The sequence below is a fragment of the Falco cherrug genome, chromosome 5 (genome assembly GCF_023634085.1).
Source record: "Falco cherrug isolate bFalChe1 chromosome 5, bFalChe1.pri, whole genome shotgun sequence".
NCBI classification, from domain to species: domain Eukaryota; kingdom Metazoa; phylum Chordata; class Aves; order Falconiformes; family Falconidae; genus Falco; species Falco cherrug.
The window spans coordinates 20,884,002-20,901,920 of record NC_073701.1 but is presented as its reverse complement, the minus strand read 5'-3'; the positions used below and the strand labels follow the sequence as shown (position 1 = coordinate 20,901,920).

Genomic DNA, 17,919 nt, shown 5'->3' with positions numbered 1-17,919 from the left:
TTCTCCTGTCTGTATCAATATATGTGGTCAAAATTAGTACTCAGCAGTTGGATATTTGATGAAGTACCGACTCATCCAAACCTTTTTGAGTTAAATTCATACTGAAATGCAGGGGCATTTTATGTGAAGTCAGAGTACTGACAAAATTATTAAATCCTGCAATATTAGCATGTATCACCAGTTTTCTTGAATTGTTTCTGTTTTGTTCATCAGCATAGTACCCCCAAGACGTTTTGTCAGTAGGAGAGGTTTTTTTCAGAAAGCAGGTAACTTGCACCACAAGGAAAGTGAAATTTTTGAGGCTACCTGTTACATCTCAATTACTGCAGCATTACACATCGGGTAAGGGAGAAATGCCAGGAAGAAGTTCTAATTGCTTTTCCACCATGATTTCCTAACGCTTTAGTGTAATGTATGGTGTGGTTTTGTGTGGAATAAATTTTAATGTATCCATTTGGCAAGCTTCCTGGGCACATAGTGCCTCAGGAAAACTATTGCTTTCCAATGTAAATGAAAATCCAATGTAAATTACATAGGGTGCCAGTATATGTTTGTGTATACATATCTGTACATGTGTGCTTGCATACTTAAATAATATCTCAGTGTGCTTCCAACTAATTTTGGTTTTATGAAAAAAAGAAAACTGAAGAAACAAAGAAACTGCCAGTACTGTACATTCCTGTACCATGGTTAAGAGATTATGAAAGCAACTGGCACCAGTGATAGTTTCTTTTTACTGATTGCATCTCTTTACAAATATGATTCATTCAGTCTCTAACTCACCTAACCCTGGGATTTTAAAATCCATTCAGGGGAAACTCTGGGTCTGCTGCACAATTGATGTTTTTCATCTATTTTTGCTTCCCTTTTTCCTTCCTTTCTTACAGCAGTGCATGAAAAGTCCTAGGAGATCAAATCCTGCCAGAACAGGCACTAATCCACTATATATTAAATGGGCTGCACTATGTCAAAATTGTAAGTGTTGTTCCAAAAGGTTGTTTACTTTCCAAAATTTGAGAGAATTGAACAAAGGTCTCTGTTCCCATTTGTCTTACTTCATTATAAAGATTGTGAAAACATATTTCTCAGCCTGGATGTTGCTTTTCTTCCCTCAAGTAAGCATTTGACTTCTCTTCATATTTACCAGACAAATGCTGGCAGCTCCAAGCTGGGTACCAGAGGGAGAATGTACATCCAGCGTTGTACTTCTTATGTCACCTCTGCATGCATTGTAATTTTTAAGAAGCATCTTGCTGAATGCACATGTACTAACACAGAACAGTCTCAACTTGCTGCAAAGGAATTAATGATAGTCAACCTTTCCGGGACGTTGGTTCAAACAGTGCAAGCCACAGGCAATACTGAAACAGAATGAACTTGCTAGTCAAGATCTGTAGTTCAGTAATTTATTTTTATGCTACTTTGTTGCGTGTGAGTCTCATGTCAGAGCCAGGTGAATAGGTGGCAGACCAGCACCAGAGAGGGGAAGCTGGTCTGCCTGTGCTTGCCTTTGGGCAGAGGCCAGGTCCCACTCACAGGCCCATTGCAGATGCCACCTGTCCTGCCGGGAGAGGCACCGAGCTACCTGCCGTGACAGTTTTTCCTGTGCAAACGGGGAGGCACAGGCAGCAGAGCAATATTTAATTTTGCCCAGTGTCTGAGAAGCCTGGAGCAAGGCCTGATTAATGGCAGTTATTGTACTTGGGGATTTAATAGAGCAGCTTTGGGGAAAAAAAAAAAAAAAGAAAGCGTAATTAGGCTGGTCAGCTCAGTCTAAATAACTATCCTGAACTTTCAGCGGTCATAAGTACACAGCAGTTCCTGCTGGCAGCAGTGGCATATGAGAGGTGGGAATCCAGATACAGAATTAATGTTAGGCATCAAGAGCTGTGTTTAGGCACCAAGGGCATAAACACCCCCTAAATCCCTGCACCTGGTATTTCCTGTTGGCTGTCTCTAACTACCTGCTCAAAGGCCTTTGAGGAGCATAGCTATTTTTGCTGATTTGGCACAGAGACATAGGTGAAATGCAGACCACTGGAGTGGAGACTTGGCTCTCCTCAGCTTTGAAAGGATGTTGAGGCTCCACCTGCTCAGCATGGTTGTGGATTCATGTCTGAATATATAAGGCATGTAAAGAGATGGAGAGGGTACTCTTATATCTGTTCTACCAGTGCAGAGGCTGAAAATGTAAATGTTAATAAGTGCTTTTTGGTATCTTGACATGCCTAAATACTGTCAGAAATCAGGTCCTGAGTGACTGTGTAAGATGTTAGAGAAAGCGGGTAGGTGGAAGAGCTGGAGAAAGCAGGTCTTGGTATTCTTGAACCTTATTCATGTCTTCTTTCATCATAACATTAGGTTATATCTTTCCCCTTTCTCACCTTTTTTTCCATGAGTGCTTGCCCTCAAACCATTATAACTACTATCTGTTCTTCTCTGAAGTAACTCATTAATTTTTCCCTTGGGTTTTGTCTTTATAGAATTCACTTCAAAGTGTGGGAACACCAGACAAAGGTAAAGTGTTATTTTTAAATATGTTAATTCAAGGTGTATCACCAGAAAACATATGTTGCTATTTGTTTATATTACTGAACTGTTATAGCTGGTATATTGCAGATGTTTACATATTTAGTCGTATTAAATTTTAACTTGTTATAATTACTTTATAAGTGATCTAAAAATGTAAATAAAACAGCATTTCCCAAAACTAATCTTGAAATTCAAATACGGAGAATGAACAGTACAGTGAAAGAACTGAGTACAGTTACTGGTGGTCATAACGGTTGTCCTAAATCCCAACTTTTTCTGGAAAATAAGGAATTTCATGAAAACCTAAAAAAATATTTTTTTGTGTATGGCTTTTCTACTCAGCTCCAATAACTCACTCCTTCCTCCTTAAGCTTTAGTTATTTTTTGTGTTTTGTTATATAAATAATGTGTTGTCTTAAATGATACACTGTCATAAGAAGAGTAGTTTAATTAACAGTAACAAACAAATTCATAGACATTGCTTTATTTCATTCCTCGGATAAAATTAACTAAGATTCATTGGCTAATGCCCAGTGCTGCTAGCGTTACTGCAGAGCACCCCACAGATTGATGGATGTGCAGGAGTCTGGTCTGTCGTGGGTGCCTGTGTTGGGTTCCTGGAGGGACAGCCACACTGGGGCATGGGTCCTGCTCAGCCCTGCTGTGGCTGGCCTGCAACAGGCAGCTGGGGGTGTTACATGGATGCTTTCAAAAGTTCCTCCATCTGAACGTTGAGGTGTGCTGTGGAACAATGGTCTCTTTCCATTTTGTTAGAGGAAAAAAGTGGTCTCCGAGATTGACACACACACACACCACTTTCTTTTTTTCTCTTGTCTGTTTTTTGCGATTGCAGTGTGCTCAGAGAGGCAAAAAGGTGAACAAACCACAAGAATTGCAGCTGCCTTTCAAACACAGAGATGGCTCAAATGCAGGATTCCAAATGCCAGGCTTGTTGTTTCACCATTATCCAAATTCATGAGCAGCAAATAAAGAAACAGCAGTTATATTTGTAAGCTGCCAGCAAAAGCTAAGCAGCTGGAGGGTCGGAAAGTGGAGGGAGAACAACCAGGTGCATGAGGGAGGAGAAGGTAAATGCAGTTTGTAGGATTCTCCTCCCTTGGATATAGTTGTTTATCCCATGATTTTTTTGTTAACACTCTTGGCAGCCAGTAACTGTTGATGATGAAAATAATGAATAGTTACTAATCAATATCTACCTTAGAAACATCTTCTTCTGCATACTGTTCAGAAAACCTGGCTGCAAAGGATCTAAAATATTCCTCTACTTAAAGATATTTTCTAATCTGGGCTTCATTGAATCAGCACTTCCTCAAGGAAAATCTGATTTATTGAATAACAATAAAGAAATCAGATGCTTTTACTCTGTACTTCTCTGTACTTATTTATCTATGCCAGGAAAACTTCAACTGTGAAGAGGGATGTTTCTCTGTTTGTTCTCAGTGCACCCTAATTTCATAACAATTGCAGAATCCTTTTGGTAGTGTAATATTAGAATCTGCAACTTACAGGTTGCAAGTCAGAACTTGCCAGGCCATTAGTCATTCTGTGGAGAAGCCAACATTCAAAGCTGTCCAAGATAACAAAAATTCAAATTGACCTCTTACATGCAGCAGTACACATTTAATGTATGTTTTAATGTACTACGTGCCTTACATCTGCACCTATTAAATAAACTTATAAAAGCCAGCAAAATAAAGTTAGGCTAATGAGTGTTAACAGAAAACTCTACCTGTCGTATCAAAGCTGGTGTTAAGGGCATGTCTGATAAAACAAAGTGTGAGAACAATGACCAAAACTGATCTGCTGGAACCTAGGTCTGATCCTCATGAAGTGGGCAAAGCTGTTCTACACATCTTTTATTTTGAGAATCACAAGCTTTCCTCAGTCCCTGTCTTCTCTGTGCTCACTTCCATGATAATGCCATTGTGCCTCCCATCTGTTGGCACTGAGCCTGAGAGGAATCCAGATGATATTTCTGCCTGCTGAGGCTAGAAGTAAAAACCAACTAGGGTGTGAGTTGTGCATTCCTGCTGAAATCATCTTTGTGTTTCCTTTTGCACCTCATTTGCTTCCCGCCCTCTTTACTTCATTATGCTTAGCTGGCTAGAATTACAGACATTCGAAAGATTCCAACCCTATGGCCCAAAAGTAAAGTAAAATCACCACCTTAGCTCAGTGCTGGTAAATTTTTCCGTATCTCTGGGAAGCTAAAAACCATGTGCTTTCCTTTTTCTAGCAGCACAATTGCAAATTAAGACAGCCGAGAAGGGGAGAGACTGCATTTCCCATTTGTATCTTCTTTTATGTGTATTCCTGTTTACCTTGAAGAAGAAAGGATCAAATCTGAACATCAAGAGCAGCAGTTACTCCAACTAGTAATTTATTTTTCCTCTCCTCTTCCTCCCTCAAGTGAATAGTTATTACCCTGAGTATCATAAAATAATTTTTCCTTCTTTATAGCTTCTCTCTACCACAAAAGAGAAAAAGATAAAGGATACTAGTAAAATTAAATCCTTACTTAATAATTTGTTTAGAAAATGCTTTAATCTAATCTCTTTAACAGAAGATTATCAGAGGTTTAATATTAGTCATTCACCATGGACTAAGCAAGTCGAACACTATATTGGAAATATCTAGCCTTGATTTAGTGTTCCAATACCTTGCTCTGTTAACAGTGTTACCTCTGCAGACCAAATTACTTCACAGCTGCAAACAGAACAGTACTTATCCTTGCTATGCCTAAGTCTGGATCATGTTCTTTTTCCTCTAGATGAAGCCCTTAGAAGATTATATTAATATTTTAGTACTCAAAGTATTTTTTTTATTTCTTCTTAAATGTGAGGAACAATAGGGATTTCTAGACATTAACACCTTTCTGCAGCACCAAATGTTCCAAGAAAATAAGGAATAAGATTATTCATATTAATAGAAATTTAACATTGGAGTTTGCTGCAAACCAGAGTATGAGAAGACAGGCTGCAAGCTGGTGCAAAACTGAGTCTGTGTTTGTTTCTCAAAAACTGATGAATGAATGTTTATACAGTGTCTATAGCTTCACAACTTCAGGCTGGGATTTCAATGGATCAGACATAATAAGCAGCTTTTGGAATTGGATCAGTAGTTCTCTGGGATCCATTCCAGAAAGTCTAGTATGCACCATGAACTTATGATATTGAATCAACAGTGTTTTCCGACTGAATTGCTGGAGTTGCTATCTTTTCAAGTGAATGCAGAAATCAGATACATTGACAAAGATATATTTAATGAAGTCTTAATTACATTTAAGAAATTAAAGTAGTAAAGGTTCACTAATTCTGCTTGGGATTTGATAGTTGCTTCCAGAGCTGATTATAAAAACACTCACCTAGAAAGTTAAAAAAAACAACCAACCAAACAAAAAAAAAACAATCAAAACCAAACAAAACAAAACAGAACACCAGAAAGGAAGGGGGAAAAAAAAGGAAGGTTTTTTTTGAAGTTTCCTATATAAAATTTGAAAACTCCACTTTCTTCTCCTAGCACAAAGGTGTTTTTGTTTTGGTTTGGAAAAATCACTTTTTGCTTTAGAATATGGAAAAATGCCGAGAGCTTTTTATTGGTTGCATTTCATCTCTGTGTCTCTCCTGCATTGTTTTCAGATCTGGGCATGGCTCTTTACCTCTAAGTTGCTGTCGTGTTACATCCCCATATGTTGTTCTGAAAGCCAAGGAGTTTTCACGCCAGACCAATTTTTAAATAACTGCAACCCCACACTTCTCCAAAACAATTAAACAGAAGTTACCAAGGTCTTATTATGCAAATAGTACAGAGATATTTCTGAAACCAGGACAGCAGGAGATTTTAAAGTTTCTTTCAACGGATAATTCGTAGGATTCTGCAACTAGTAGAAGGAAACAATACAGTAAATACTGGTGCTTGGAAACTGCATCTGATCAGTATTTGCATTACAGCCTTTTTATGTTTTGCTTTTCTTTTAATATAATAATGGTCTAATTAACACTGCTTAGTACCTTACCTAAATCTTAAGTATTTTGTTCTGTGTGGGTGTGTGACCAACCTAAACTGTATTTAGGATCTTGCTTTTTTTCTTCTTTCTGAAAATAAGTTGTAATGAACAATATCAAGCTCCTGTTCTCCCAATATCTTTAAGGTGTCAAAAGGGTCTTAAGCCTTCATTCCACATTCTGTTCAACAAGATATTTTTCATGTTTCACCTAGAGAAAACATGCATACAGTCAGAAAGGGCATGATTAATATGTATTGAATTGATGTTATCTGCTAGTGCAGTAACAGCAAAGTACCTACTCTGTTGAAAGATCTGGCGCTAAAATCATATGTGAATTGAAATACTGCACTAAAAAGATGTAAGTGGTTTTCTGTAAGGAATAAACTAGTATGTTCCTTACTAGATCTTGAAGGCACCTGCAGATATATTCATTAACACTTTCAGGGATGTTGTGAATTGTTCTGTTTCTCACCAAGGGTAAAATTTATTCCTTCAGACACCGTGTACACAGAACGTGTGTCAGCAATAAGCATATCTGGCAGCTGTGGTTAAAGTTTCCTTCCCTTAGTCTCATCTCATTTCTGCAAGTCTTTTTTCTTCTCACCTTCAGTGAGAAGGTGATGACAAATAATTTCACCCTGGAAATAAATTATGAGGTTTGAGTTGTGAGATTATTAATCTTGGCCACAATTCACTTTGTGATGTGGTGTATTCATCTTCTTCTAGATGCTGGCTATGCCTGGGACACCCCTCTAGATAACAAACTCTGGCATAGCTGAAGCTGTGAATCTGCTGTAGGAAGTCCATAGCCTGTGCTATGTAAATCAGTGAAACACCATAGTCCTTTCTCAACTAAGATTTATTAATCATAAAAGACATAAAAAACTGTAAAATCCCCTGGCTTCATGAATGAGAAATATAATTTCAGCACACCAAATCCTATTCAGCAGCTCATAAAAATGCAGTGAAAAGATGCTGACCAACTCTTGTGGGTAATGGACATTTACAGAATACCTGAGATGTTTGTCTCTAATTTAGTTAAGCTACCAGGCTTAACAAGTGAAATGGGGGGGGGGGGGGGGGGGGGCGGGGGGGCGGGAAGGCTGACTGACACAGAAACCATACGGTGTTTTTAAATTGAGAGCTGACAAAAGTAAGAAAATGAATGTAGAAAAAATCCTGTGACTGCAGACCAGGTCATACCTGGACATTTGCTTATACCTGAGGAACTCTATACCTGACAAGATCTTAATCTGAATCTTTTAATAATTAAGTAAATAATGCTGAAGTTTAATTTGTCTCCCTTTGCTGACAGCTGAACTGATTGCCCCATTGCTGTCTTCACCCCTCATGTGTCATTGTAGCAAGAGAGACAGCCTGTAGTCCCCCCTCCAGGCTCTGCTTCCAAATTGGCTCCATTTCTGCAGTCAGGCACAGACCCTACAAACCCATGGGTGAAAGGTGGAAATTTGAGAGGAAAAAGAACATTTCCCAGCTCCCTTCAGCAGGGCGTCTCAGGAACATTGCCTGCAACCAAGACTTTTAAACTTGCCCCATCTAGCCACATAGATCTTTTAGAGTGGGCAGGTCCTTGACAGATAGGAAATTTTTGTCACCTCACCATTGACAGATCAAAGCATGTTATAAATAATAAAGGCAAAACTTTGTGGGTTTTCTGCTTCCCCTCTCAGTTTTGGTGAGGTTTGTTTTATCTGTTTGGTTTTTAAATATCTGGAACTCAGTTTTGTGACTCAGACATTCTTCTGCAAACATGGCCAGCGGACAAGACATCTTGGATATAGTGATAGGCATCTTGCATCTTATTCACTTCCTTGCCTGGCATATGTAGATTTTTTATTATGGAAAACATCTACCTTATTGTGTATGTTTCTCCTGGCCTCTTCTTTTGGGGTTTTGGTTTTGTTTGTTTGTTGTTTGGTTGGTTGGTTTGGTTTTTTGTTTGTTGGTTGTTTTTTTTGGTCTAAGTAGTATTCCTTTTTTTCTGTGGCTTATCTGAAATCTAATACATTTCCTCTTGTTCTGGAGACAAAATCTGAAACATTGTCTTACAGCCTAGAATATGGATTGTATAAAAACTGCTGGTGGCCAAAGGATACATTTCAGCACATAGCAGGAAGTTTACACAGATTTTGAACTACATTTCACCCTTTTTTGGAGAAAATGCTGAGAAGGTTCCACTTAGCAATCATTAACTTCAATAGGCCAGTTTGTATAAATAAAAGTTTTGCTATTACACTATGTCTACCTGTCTGCTACTTTGAACTGACTGGAGCCAGGGAGTCTCCTAAGTAGCTGATTTTCCTTAATGTAAACAGTGTGGTACTTTTCAGATAAAGTAGAAAATACTGGTTCAAATAATAGTCCACCGATGTCCTCTTATGAACCTCTTAAGAAGGCTTTATGTATTTGACTATAGGTAATTCCTTGGGATGTAGAAGAATTCGGGGCAAATTAAACATTTAATTTGGAAGGTACTAAATTATTGCACATGCAAGAGAACGGAGTATAAGAATAAAATTGTATTCTAGTGCAAAAAACAATTAAAGCAAAAGATTTGTTCAAAACAATTATGGTGAAGGATGGTAAATTAAGAAAATAGTAAAGAGATTAAGTAAAAAGATAATTAAAAATAAGTGCTAGACAGAGAAGTATACACAAAGAGTAGTCTGATAGTCTCTAAAATGTCTCAGTTTTCATATGTGGAAGGTGATTACCTAACAAGCTGCAGTATTCTAGCTGGTCCTTCATGGCTGCAATAATTTGCTGTCAGTATTTCCAGTAGCAAACTCCACTATATGTCAAACTATTTTGATATTATATACACCTCTATACATAGGTTACAATTGTTGATTATATAAAGAAGACTGAAATAATTCCTTTGCACTGTTTGCAGTGCATTTTGTGTCTCACTTCTGACTATTTGTTCGTTTAAAGGCAAAGGGTATCAAAGAAGGAGAATAAAATACTGAGGATTTTTTTTTTGAGATACTTCTGTCAGAAAACTGAGATAGCCAATTCCAGTGAATTGTGGTATCTGTATCTGATGTTGGGCAGGATTCCTGCCCCTATCCTATGTGTAAAAAGCTAATATAAGCAAGTCTCAGCTTTCCTATTCCTGGGATAATTTTTTTTTTTTTTCAGTAGGCATTATTAGACAGCTCACAGATGGCTGCCGCATACAGTGGCCAGACAAGTTTAGGCAGTATGTCAGGAACTGGAACAGGTAATGAGAGTATGCCCTTGATCATGTAGGAACCTATGAGTTAAAGGGGAAAAAAAAGAAAATCTGGGGAACTCGTCTTGGAAGATAGATCTTGGAATGATACTCTGACACTCTCTCTCAACCTGTCCCTACCCTTAGAAATGAGTGCCTGTACCAGCTCTCTTCACTCGATGAAGGCTGGCAGGACTGGGGATTTTAATTTATACTGGCAATCAGGCAATATCTAGCTGCTCCAAAAACACAGAGAAAATGCATAAAAGCAAGTAATTGAAGAAAAATTGCAAAGCAGAAGCCAGAGGAAAATAACATAAATTAAGGCGTAATATAAATAAGGGTACAACCTGCATTTCATATATAGCTGTATAGATATGTATTTCAGTGTCCATCGTTGTGCAATCATAGAATCACAGAATGGCTTGGTTTGGAAGGGACCTTAAAGACCATCTTGTTCCAGTTCTCCTACCACGGGCAGGGACAGCTTCAACTAGACCAGGTTGCTCAGAGTCCCATCTAACCTGGCCTTGAACACTTCCAGGGATGGGGCATCCAAAACTTCTCTGGGCAACATGTTCCAGTGATCTTCTCTTATCCACAAACAAGGTAACCCTGTTGTAGAAGGCCAGCAGACTTGTCAGGCACAATTTGCCCTTAGTGAAGGCTTGTCACCAGTCATCTCCTTATTTCCCGTGTGCCTTAGCATAGGTTCCAGGAGGATCTGCTCCATGATCTTGACAGGCACAGAGGGGAGAATGACTAGTCTGTGGTTCCCCAGGTCTTCCTTTTTTTCCTTTCTTTTTTTTTAAAAAAATGGGGGTTATGTTTCCCCTTTTCCAGTCAGTGGACTCTTATCCAGACTGACACAACTTCTCAGATATGATGGACAGTGATGTAGCCACTTCATCCACCAGCTCCCTCAGGACCCACGAGTGCATTCCATCAGGTCCCATGGACTTGTGCACCTTCAGGTTCCTCAGATGATCTTGAACCTGATGTTTTCCTACAGCCGGTGGTTCTGAATTCTGCCAGTCCCTGCCTTTGCCTTCTGTGACTTGGGCAGTGTGGCCAGAGCACTTGCTGGTGAAAACAGAGGCAAAAAAGTAATCATCAGGCCATGACCATCTGAATGCTGACTATGTCTGATTGTGCCTGCTATTATATATATTGCATGAATTCCTTACATACAATTGCAACAGCTTTACAGTCTTAAAATTTGAGCAGTGCCTTTTCTCCATTCTACAGCTGCATTGCCAGTTCCCTTGAACTAAGTAGCTACTTTAGCTGCTGAAATTACAAAATGCCAGCATAATAGCAATTCTTCCAGCACAAAAATTAACAAACTTTATTGTCATATCTGAGGCGCACACTAACTTGCTGTAGTTTATAATGCTTAGTTTGAAAATGCCTTATTTGAAAGCACTGTAATGAAAGACTCTTAATGATACACCAGAAATGAGCTAAGTCTGGTTTCAGAAGCACAGATGGCTAATTGGCTTCAGTTGGTAAGTTATGTCATTTTAATTAAATTTTATTAAGAAGCATTTCAAAGCCAGAACCTATGGTTTAAGATAAATAAGATTCTTCATAAATGACCTATTGCTAACCTTTATTTATTTCTCTCTCTTTCTCTTCTCTCAGTGTTAATAGAGGATGGTGTGACTGAGCTCTCTATGGCCATCTCTTGTCTCATCCATGTTTATAGCAGTAGCTTTGATGCAAATTTCCAGCTTGCCAGCGTGCCTAAGAGCCCTTTGTGTGCAGACATCAGCCTGGATTCCCAGTTCAGCTTCACAGTTTATGCTGCCCATAACATCCCAGAAGCCTGGGTGAACAGGTAGGAGGAGATCCAGCAGGTGTTCACAAGAAGAGGTGTTATCTCTTAGATCACGTATTTTTCACATATACTAGGTTACCTCTGTTGTTTTGGTGATACTTCTGTCTTAATGTTAGAGACTGAGTAAGTGGGTGTGTCTCCACTGCTTTTGTAGCATAAAGTGCATTTACTTAAGATGGAATGACCAGGAAACTTGCAGGCCCCCTTAAACAGATTCAGAATCAAGGAGGTGGCCCGGATGGTTGCCCTTGACCAGTGCAGAAGGATGGTAATAGAAGCAACATCAAAGCACTGGCCTTGACAGGTATGTTATCAAATGCTTCTGTAACTGACTTCCACCGCAGGATGGAGGAAAGAGTGTGTGCTGCATGCCACAGGACTTTGGAAGCGGACTTTCTGTGGTCTCCGCAGTCCAAGTAACTGGAAGGGTTGAAGGCCAGCTTAGCAAAGTAAACCTAGGGGTGCTTTTGCTTAGACGCAATCTGAATGAGGCTTTATCAGCATTTTTTTTTTTTTTTTTTGCGCTTGGTGTATTCAAACCAAATTATTTGGCTAAGTGCGTGCACTGACCAATCCTCTGTGTAGATGGTGAGTAAAATAAGTATACTTTACAGGTCAAAATGCACCTAGTATATCAACATAGCACAGGAAAGAAAAGAGGGAGACGACTGTAATAAAAAGCATATTGAAAGATTCCCTTCTGCATTGTTTATTTGGTCAAATAAGCTGTGTCTTCAAATAGCTGCTCTTCCTACTCTGAGCAAAACTGGTGTTCTCTTCTTACAGCTCCAGTGTGACCAAAGCAGGACAGGTGACTACAGTCTTGTAGCATTATTTTTATGAGTCAAAATGATGTTCTCAAAGATTTCATTAATAGTTTCCCCTTGCTCCCTCTTTACCTTGAATTCCAAACAACTGATTAAAAGACAGTGGGATCATTTACATTAGACTGTGAGCGAGACTGTACTATGCAGCATTAGCTGTAATTAGCAGTTTAATAAAAGTCTGAGAGAATTTGAATTAGTTAAGGTAATAAATATGGAATTATAATCACTATCCTGATTTTTAGATGGTTATACTGTTCCCACTGCGTTCCAGAAAAATGTGAAATTACATATGGCCTAAAGGCCACTGGTGACTTGAATGCTGTGTTCAAGCATGTGCAAATGCGAGTCTCTCTTCCTCATTAATCTCTCTTTCCAGTCTTTCCAATATTCATAGCTAGCATGGACTTCTTAATATGGACTGCCATTCCGGTACTTACTTTCCTCAAATAATTTTACTAACTTCATTCACATGCATACTCCTCGTTCTTATTTCTACACTGCATGAATCCCTGCTGGCTATGTCACAGCTCTCATTTTCCCTTTCCCAAAGGTCATGTTTTATGATCTTGCTGCTGTTTGTAACATGTATTTTGGTATATATTCCTGCATATATATATATAACATGTATTATAAATGTCAGCATTTTGACATCCCAAACTGTCTGTCTCACATTATTTTTTTCTATACATACCACTAGGTGATAAATGGCTTTTCTTTTAATCATTTGGGGTAAGGAAGAGTGACTTGTCTTATGTTTCATAGAATCATGTTCGTGTCCTCTTCAATCCATCACAAATTCACTTTTGTGGAAAAGCTTTTTGTCAGTTTTTATGCTCTCAATTTCTTATTCCTGTATTACTGTCCTTATTAAAAAGATAGTTACGAACATTACAAGTTGCAGAATAATGTTGCAAAACTGATTACCTTTCTTTGTTTACTGTCTTTTCATTCTTTCTTGTTTCTTTTATCAGTTTGTTGGTTTATCTCATTTAAATCGCAAGCAGGTATGCCTTATTTGTTGCCAGTACATAATGTTGCTAGCTTCATGTTTGGCTGCATTTCTTTCTACTGTCCAAAAAAAATCAGATTCCTATCTACATCTGGATCATATGAAGTGATCTTTGGGACAAGGTTATAGTGTCATGCCTTTGAACTCACAGGGAGGCTACCTAAGCAAAATGCTCTACAAAGACCTAAAATGGGTTGAAGGGCATGCATTCTGACCAACCTTTCTAACTTCAGTCAGACTGAAGCATTGTGCAAGCAGTAGTCTTTCCAGGATTAGGTCTTTATGGTCTATAAATCAGTAATATGTCTGTATATTGTGTATCAATACTTTTGTTTAAACAGCAACGTTTAAACTTTTGATTGCATTAAAACCTATTATTTCCCGCGCTACCCTCCAACTGTTTGTAATGTTTAGACTCTAGAGGAAAGATGCCATTTTTAAGATCAGAAGCATTTCTTAGTCTTATAAGGTATTTTTTTCCTTCCTCTGCGTTGATACTTATAGGTACTACAGATTTCAGATCCTTTTCTTTGAATTAAAAAAGAGAGAGAGAGTGAAGAAAAAGCATATCTGTTACAATAGTTATAACAATTACTACAAAGTTCTGGAAGAGATCATTCTTGTAAATAAGGCAAAGCCAGGCACCTTCAGCCTACAAATGCTTCAGATTTTCATTTTTGAAATGTTCATATTTGACTGTTTCCCATGTTGATCATTCTTGTACAGAATGTGGTCTAAAGCTGAGAATAGCAGGAAGATCTCAATGTTAGAAGACTAATTAAGAACATTAGTTGGTTTTTCAGTATTCCTCTATTTTGGCAACAATTTTTTAAGATTTCAGTAAGAAGAATATGAAAGCAACAGATTAATCCCAGGCCTGGATTATACTATGAAGCTAGTTGGTTAAGTATATGAAGAATGCCAACGCAGAGGGCTTTAATGCTCCTGCTGTATGGATGTATACATTCCCTTGAGTACTAATCTGCTGGTTAAAAATTGGGAAAAGTAAGTATAAATAGATATACTGTTGTCTGAAGCTGTATGATGAACAAGTTGTAACACTTCAAAACTTAGATCCAAACTTCCCTTGACTGCAATAATGAAAAATAGTCTTAATGACAAAAACTTGTAACAAAATTTAGGTGTTTTCAATACTTTTCTTAAATTCTGGGCATTAAAAAAAAACAAACAACCCAAAATAAACAAACACACACCCCCATTAATATGAAATTCATTATTTTGATTGGTTTTGCATGTAGGATGGACCTACACAAGTTTCTAAATGGTTAGTGCTAAATTTACTATGTTGGACATGGTATATTATGATACATTGCAATTAATCTTTTTGTCTTTTTTCTTCCCCCCCCCCCCACTTTGTAGCTACAAAGTTTTCTCTTTTTCCTGTTCACTAACTTATGCTGGGAAGATAATATGTCAAGTGAAGATCTGCAAAAATATACCTGTTAAAAAATCCTTCTTTTACCTGGCTGACTGGAATGAGAAGTAAGTTTTGGTCTGTGTTTGATAGATGTTCACCTGACAGATTTTACACATTGACTATTCATTAAAAAAAAAAAAAAATAAAAAAATACCTACATCTTTATTATGGATCTTATGAACAAATAAAACTCCACAGAATTAAGAGAAACACTAGAGAGATGGGAGTGAGAAAGGAGTGGGATAGCCAAAGGAAGAGAAATAGGACTAAGCTAAGTGTGGTTTGACAATAAGCTAAACTAAGCTGGCCTGAGAATGGCTCTCATTTGCTGGAGGCATCCTGGCGGAATACTGGAACTGAAAGGAGATGCAACCAAAGACTATGTTTCTGTCCTCTTTTAAGGACTTCTACCCTTTGGATCCACCTCTAGCAGGTATGCAATCCAACTCAAGAACCTATTGTAATGTTTCTTTAAAGGTTTTTTTTTTAGAAGGAACAAGGCTTTTGTGTTTTCTTTGGGTTTTGTTGGATTTTTTTTTCTTGTTTGGTTTTGTTTTTTGTTAGTTTTGGGGGGGAGGGTTGGTTGTTTGGGGGTTTTTGGGTGTTCGGGTTTTTTTGGGGGGTTTTGTTTGTTTGTTTTTTTCTTTTGTCTTTTGTAAGAAGGATCTGCAGTTTTAAAATGAGGACTTTAGTTTGAGACTGTAATTTTAGAGTAAAGGCTACCAACTGCCTGTCACCTGCCTACTTTGAGAAAAATAACCCCACTGAAAAGCAAAGCACACACTTAAACAGCATTCGGGTAAAGCAATGAGATGACAAAAAGCATGTTTGCAATAGATGACAGAAACATGCATTTTTTTATTATTTGGCAGTAATATTGTATTCTTCCAGCTTCTTAAGCATGTTGTTTATATTTACAGTCTTTGAAATTTTTGATATTTTATATCACCATTTACTGTATTCTAAAGCGGCAAGCAGCTTGATTACGTTATAGCTGAACAAAAGCTACAAGTTATCTGAAAGATGTTTTTAAAATTATAATTGGATACAGAGTATAATTCTTAATTTCTGTTTGCCAATGGAAGAAGACCTTCTTATGTCAAACCTGTTAGGCATTATCTCAATGGAGATTTTGTGCAACATTCCTGAACAGATATAGAAACCTTAGTATGTCTGCCCTATGATTAAGAAACAAAAGGGGTGCATTTCTGCTAAGCAACTAAATTAGTTCTTTTACAGCCTAACATGTGCTTTGGTGCCCCAGTTGAGTCCACAGAGTGTGACTGTTAACACTCAGTCTTTTGTAAGGTTGGAAAGTAACTATTATCCTTGTGTTTAAATTAATTGGATCATTCCCATTTGCTCTCCAGGATTTTTCACCTTTTCCAAGTTTTGGTCAAGTACTATCTTATGGTACATATAGACAGATATAATTGAGGTGTAGAAGAAGGATTATATTGTTTATAAGCAGTTTTGGCCTTTAAGAAGTGGCTGATGCCCTTCTGGAATGCATCTTACACAACCTTTTTCTAAAACAAAATATAAGATAGACTAGAAATAAATACGTTAGCCATAACTGTAACAGAAACTCTGTCTTTCTTCCATTTCCATGAAAATTTAAAGAAATCAGACTAAAGCTTCAGAGTTTCCATTAAACCTCTCCGAAATCAGTATTAAATGGCTGTAATTCCATCAAAAAGTTTCTTGGAAAAAGAAGCATGTATGTATGAAGGCCAAATTCTTTCATAGGTCATAGATGTTTGTAAGAGGCTTTTAACATCCAAAACAAGATCTAGAGTTGTAAGAAACTTAATAGTATTAATTTGTAAGAGTACATTTTTACTTTTTGTTGTTCCTTGAATTTTGAAAATAATTTTCAAAATCTAATTCAAATTAATTCCAAAATACAAACCCAAAAATTTCTATCTGTCTGGCACACATCAATGACATTAGCCTATTTTCCACACCAAACCAATTGACCTGGATTTGTTTAAGTCTCAAAACATGAGTTTGCTTAGACCTAATGACTTGAGGTCCAGAAGCAGGGGCTGGGAATCTAGGTAGCCAGATATGCCATTACTATTGTATGTTTTAGCTTGTATCCAGAACTGGATTTTATGAACGGATGCTATTTTTGAGTCAGTGTGCAAATGTCAGATGAGTATTTAAAGTCAGCTAACAGTATTACAGCTAGAGCTTTTTCTCCCTTTTCTCCCTTTCTTTCACTGCACATTTCACTAAAATGTTCCTGGTTTGGCAAGGCAGATTCTTGTAGGAAGAGATGCTTATAAAGCAGACATTTATTGCAGGACATGAACATTTTGACGTCATGACAATAGGTTATTTCCTTTTCCAAATCTAACACAGCACTTAACAACAAAATCAAATGTTTTCAACTAAAGACAGTAACTGGATGCTCTACTGTGTTGTTCTTACTGCAATATGACTTTGGTATAGTATTGGAATATTAGGTAGGATGGAGATGCCAGAAAATCTTTGTCAGTGATAAAAGGAAGAGTAAGGAAAATACAGCCCCTCTCTGGAATGAGACAGGAGACCTGGTTATCCAGGACATAGAGAGGGCTGAAGTACTCAACGACTTTTTTGGCCCAGTCTTCACCAGCAAGTGCTCTGGCCACACTGCCCAAGTCACAGAAGGCAAAGGCAGGGACTGGCAGAATGCAGAACCACCCGCTGTAGGAAAACATCAGGTTCAAGATCATCTGAGGAACCTGAAGGTGCACAAGTCCATGGGACCTGATGGAATGCACTCGTGGGTCCTGAGGGAGCTGGTGGATGAAGTGGCTACATCACTGTCCATCATATCTGAGAAGTTGTGTCAGTCTGGATAAGAGTCCACTGACTGGAAAAGGGGAAACATAACCCCCATTTTTAAAAAAAAAAAGAAAGGAAAAAAAGGAAGACCTGGGGAACCACAGACTAGTCATTCTCCCCTCTGTGCCTGTCAAGATCATGGAGCAGATCCTCCTGGAACCTATGCTAAGGCACAC

The 17,919-nt window shown here is 38.0% G+C and overlaps 1 protein-coding gene across 1 annotated transcript in view; it reads left to right on the top strand.

Annotated features, from left to right (window-relative positions):
- The window catches only part of PIK3C2G (phosphatidylinositol-4-phosphate 3-kinase catalytic subunit type 2 gamma), a 208,241-nt gene that overhangs the window by 49,712 nt on the left and 140,610 nt on the right, over positions 1 to 17,919 (top strand). The window contains exons 10-12 of the mRNA XM_027807693.2: positions 2,484 to 2,517; positions 11,439 to 11,634; positions 14,851 to 14,973. Of these exons, the coding sequence (XP_027663494.2) occupies positions 2,484 to 2,517; positions 11,439 to 11,634; positions 14,851 to 14,973 (353 nt within the window). The remainder of the gene's footprint in view (positions 1 to 2,483; positions 2,518 to 11,438; positions 11,635 to 14,850; positions 14,974 to 17,919) is intronic.